We start from the raw sequence: 5,201 nt of genomic DNA on the forward strand, positions 1-5,201 counted from the left end.
CTCCTCAGGCTGGAGTATGCCCAGCCCACCCAGGCTGAGACTGCACCCTCACTCCCCAACTACACGCACTCTGGAGGGGCTGGGCTGGGCCCGGGCAGGTGTTTTTCTGCTAAGCCGGCTCATTTTGGGGCTGAGAAAACACGGTGTTTTTAAGGGCTCTGTTGGAGAAGTTCCAGAGTGGAGTTTTTAGGATCCCAGGATCAGCAGCCTTTGCCTCATGGTAAAATGCCATCACCTCCCGTCTCCTTGTCCTCTGGGTCCCCTGTGGCCCGAGATGGCAGAACTGAACAGGCTGGCTGGGGTTCCTGCTGAGTGCGGGGCAGGCCCCTGGCATGGTCTCGGTCTCTGGCTCCTATTTCTTCTCTCCTCTCACTTCCTCTGGGACAGCCATCGAGCAAGGTCCTCACGGATGACCTCACCTCAGCATCTCACGTGGGACGCAGTCGGCAGAGTGCATGTGGGATTGGAATCGCCTCACTCAGCTGTGTGGCCTGGGAAGGTGTGCTGTGTTGTCTCTGTGTCTCGGTTTCTTCACCAATAAAGTGACCATATCGTGGCTGCCCTAGAATCAGGCCCACTTCAGGTCATTGACTTACGTGTGTATGGCAGAGACTCAGTTCCCTACTATAGCTATTCTCTCATCTTCCTCAGTAACAGAGGCCTGCGTCCTAGCTGGGCACATGGCCAACTACGAGTAAGGTCTACCTTTCCTAGCCTCCCTAGCAACTAGGTGTGGCCATAGGACCAAGTCCTGGCCAGTGAGATACAAAGAGACGGTCATGTGGGACTTCTCGGAGTGCTTCTTAGACAGTCAAGGGAGCCTTCTTCCTCGCTTTCTCCTTTCTGCTGCTTCAACTGTGGGCATAATGGCTGGAGCGCTGGCAGCCACCGTAGACTGTGAGGTTGCCTTGAGATTGAGAGTGATACCTGGCAAAGTGGAAGACAGAAGAGACCCAGGTCCCCAGTGACTTCCTAGAGCTTCCATGCCAGTGCTCAGATGCCTACCTCTGGACTTCCCTTTTGTGAGCTTTTGTAAACTATTGTGTTTAAGCCTCCAAGGTTGGGTTGCCATCACTAGCAGTAAACCTAATCTTCAGTGATATAGTCTTTGGGTTTTCAGACCATGCCCCGGGAGAAGTCCATTTGCATCATTTTGTTCTGTCTGTGTTCTTGTCTTTCCCATGACATCCTCAGCATCTGGTAACAAGTTGCACGATTTTTATTGTGCTTTGTTCTTTTTCTCCCTTCAAAGCAATAAAGCATTCGGGATGTCTTTTGGAAAATAATGTCAGCCACTGCCATCTTAGGAAGTGTAAATATTTCAGGAGTTAAAAGAGTCTTTCTGACCTTAGTACTGGTGGTGCCAAGTGTCAAGTGGAAATGAGCGACAGCCTGGTTGTAGGTCTAGGACCAGCTGCATCCCCCTGACTGCGGGGCCTCCCCCAGACTCACCTGCCCGCTCGCCAATTTAGAAGTAACACCTGCTGTACCATGTGGGTAGGGGGACAACATAGGAGCCAGGAGAACCACGATCAGGCCACAGCTTAACCAGCAGAGGGGCCTCAGCATGGCCACTGCTCCACCAGCCTCAGTTTCCTCGTCTGTCAAGAGGAATCTTGGGCCTTTCTGAGGTCGGACTCTCAGTGACTTTATGATCAAATAATAGCAGTAAGGATGCCATAACAAATCACACTTCCACTCAAGACGAGTCTCCCAAGTGCCTTGTGCATGGGGCAGGAGTGCTCAGAGTGCAGGCAAGGCCCGCCAGAGTGACACTGAATCTCTCCCCCAGCACTAACTCATCAGGGAAGGTCGGCAGTGCTCAGCCCTTCAGGGGCACTGGCCAGATCTTGATTAACTAAGCAATCACCGTTCCACTGTCCCCATGGCAACAGACACAGATGATTATACTGTGGGACTAGTTGTCTAAGGGCAAATCCATTTTCTACTCAATGTCTGTCAGCATCTTGTCAACGTTTTACAAATTCCAGGTAATAGCTCGCTCTTGGTATCCCATATGTTAAAGATCTATTGCCCTTGCTCTTCCCTGCGACTCCCTCAGCGTGCCCTGTGCCTTGTGAATGCAGAGCCACAGAGGCCAGACGGAGGAGCCAGCCGTTTCCTCTGCTGTGGAGCAGAGAGAGCCCTGACCTCCGCACCAAAGACAGCAGCTTCAACCCAGGTCTGAGGCTGCAGCTGAGCAGTGCCTGCCTGGGTCCTTTCCAAAAACCAGCCTGGTGGTATATCTGCACAGTGGAACATTGTACAGCCATGAAAGGGAGTGAAATTTGAACACATGCTACAACATGAGTGGACCTTGGAAACACTGTGCTGAGTGAGATAAGCCACAAACAGAAAGACAAACATGACTCCATTTACATGAGGTACATAGAATAGGCAAATTCACAGAGACAGAAAGTAGAATAGAGGTTGCCAGAGCTGGGAGTAGGGGAAGATGGAGTGATTGTTGTATGGGTACAGAGTTTATGTTTGGGATGACAAAAAAAAATTGGCAGTATAGATAACGGTGATGATTACACAACATTGTGAATGTATTTAAAGCCATTGAATTTTAAACGTATGAATGGTAAAAATGATAAATACTATGTTATATATATTTTGACACCCCCCCGCCCAAAATAAAACAACCCAAACCTAATGGGCTAGGAATGGGCACTTAATCTTTGCATCAGAAATGGGGTGGGAGGGGGGAGGTAGGGAGAGCTGCTGCAGGGTTGAAAGGGAGTGACAGGGTGTTGAGGAGACCTGGAGAAGCCGTCCCTTAGGATTTGCTGTTGATCAAACTTGGCCTCCAGGCAACCCGGGCACCACTCAGGTGCTTACAGCTCAGCTCAATGGAGGCATCTTCAGCAGATTAGGCAAATGAGCAGTCACAGACTGTTCCTCTGCCACCGGTGGGTGAAAAATGATCGTTATTAGGGAGGAAAGCATGGTTCACTTGTCATTTTTGACATTTGAAGTCCAGAAGGTCTGTTGACCCGTTGAGTTCCCTTCCTACATGAAGTGACATTCCATTTACAAAACCAGCACTGGTATCTTTATAGACATTCAATTCCCATGAAGCAAGCACAGCTTGGGGCATTGGGGCAATATAATTTTAATACTTAATTACTTTGCTTCCTCATTGACAAGACAGCTGCATCTGATGCAATTTGTCATTTCATTAGGCAATAAACATTGAAATCAGCAAACAAACCATTGTGTGCAAGCACAGCCCAGCCCTGCAGCAGCCCCTTGCTGGTGCATTGGGAATTCCAGCAGCAGGGCCTCCAGCGGCCTCCCCCCTCACTTCTTCCTTGGAACCGCACAAAACCACGTGTTCCTATTGCATTGGCTGCTGCCACCATCCCTAATATACAGATGCATAGTACTTTGTGATTTTGACACCAAATTGTCTGTCCCTTATTATAAAAACATGGAGCCACCTTTCTTTGGTTCCTGGCAGACAACTGAGTCAGAAAGCAGAAGTGTGTCCCCAGCACCCCTGTTTGCAGGCCTGTGGCATCCTTACCTGGTGCAGGACTCCATGCGCAGAGAATCTCCTGTGACCTGTGGAAGGCAGGGCAGAGCAGTGCATGAGACAAAGGGAACACCATGATGCCAGTGCAGCCAAAGACCAGGCTGGGGAGGGCAGGGGACACTGTGGGAGGCAGTGGTGGAGATGAGGACCTTCCAGATCACGGGAACAATGAATGAAGCAAAGAGAAACCATGGCGTGGGCCTGGCTCAGCCAGGAGAGCTGCTGACTGGAGCAGAGACTCTGCTGGAAGGTCGAGTCTCTGAGACAGGTGGGACTGGATGACTAGGGATCTTAAAGCTCTGCAGGGAGCTGGGTCTGGACCTGTCTGCAGAGGAAAGGCTGCTGAGCACTTAGAAGAGGCATCTAAAATTCACTCCCCTCTTGCGCATCCCTTCCTAACGATATAACCTGCAAGCAAGTGATTTAGAATTGTCATCCTTGTCATTATGATGGTAATGATTAATGGTCAACACTTATCGTGCACCTACCATGTGCTAAGCACTGTACTACAGCCTTCACGTGCACACACACTCACACACACTCTCACACACTCACACACACTCAGACACAGCTCCACTTTCTTGCAGCTGCTTGGAGATCACTGAGGCAGAAACAGCACCAGGCCAGTCCCTGTCAGGTTCCTGTAGGCTGAGCAAAGTGAGGCCGGTAAATCCTAAGATCTGCCAGTGAACCCCTGCTCTGTGGGCACATCTATAAAGGGAAAGGGGAAAACCTGCAGTCGACTCTCTGAGCATCCAGGGCAGGGAGGAACAAGAAAATCCCCTGCATCACGCTGATCACACTCCTACTGTGTGCTTGGCCTACATGTTTTCACTTTTAACTCTGAAACAGGCCTGTGAGGTATCTTTACCCCCAGAGAGGCTAAGTTACCTGCCCAAGTTACTCAGTCAATTAGTGGCACAGGGAACCCAGATCTGTACTTTCTTCCTTCCTCTGTAGCTTCCTGCCTTAGAACTAGCTAAGCCAACAGAGCTTCTCCATAACTTCTCTTGGCCCCTCAACCCACTGACAGACATCAGTCTCCATTCCCACTGTGCTTCTTCTAAGCCCTTCAGATTCAGTCTTTTCCAGGAGTGTTCCTTTCACTCCTCCACCCAAGTCAGTGTACAGATCTGGTAGCAATCATTTACACTTTAGTATGAATTCCAATCCCTGTGCTACTTGTCCAATGAGTAATTTGCATGTTACACGTTCTCTCTAATGGGAATAAAACCTGCTCTGTATACTTCCATATGTTCCTCCATGCCCATATAATGCTTTACAGACCAACAAATACATGACAGCACTTTTACTAAATGTAAATTAAAAAATTTCTCAGAAAAAGCCTGTAATAAATCCTATCCACTCTACTTCCTTTTTTTTTTTTTTTTCCGTGTCCAGCAACGGATCACAACCCTCAGTGTTGCCCCCGCACCGGACCAGGGACCGGCAACGGGATTGCAAACCTCAGTGTTGCTCCCGCACCTCGCTCAGCCAGTGAGCGGGAGCTGGTCTGTATGTGGGATCCGAACCCTCGGGCAGGAGCGCCGCCGCGCTTCCCAAGCGGTGCACTATCCATTGCGCCACCCGGCCGGCCCGTCTACTTCCTAAATACCCATGTGATCCTTTCCCCTTCTCTCCATCACCATGTGTCTCCACA

At 49.9% G+C, this 5,201-nt stretch overlaps 1 protein-coding gene across 1 annotated transcript in view; it reads left to right on the plus strand.

Annotated features, from left to right (window-relative positions):
* Window positions 1-5,201, plus strand: part of LOC103590668 (peroxidasin homolog) — a 38,071-nt gene that overhangs the window by 30,293 nt on the left and 2,577 nt on the right. Inside the window, 1 exon segment of the mRNA XM_008572963.1 lies at window positions 388-499. Coding sequence (XP_008571185.1) covers window positions 388-499 — 112 coding nt within the window.

Source organism: Galeopterus variegatus, unplaced genomic scaffold, assembly GCF_000696425.1.
Source record: "Galeopterus variegatus unplaced genomic scaffold, G_variegatus-3.0.2 Scaffold853, whole genome shotgun sequence".
Lineage (NCBI taxonomy): Eukaryota > Metazoa > Chordata > Mammalia > Dermoptera > Cynocephalidae > Galeopterus > Galeopterus variegatus.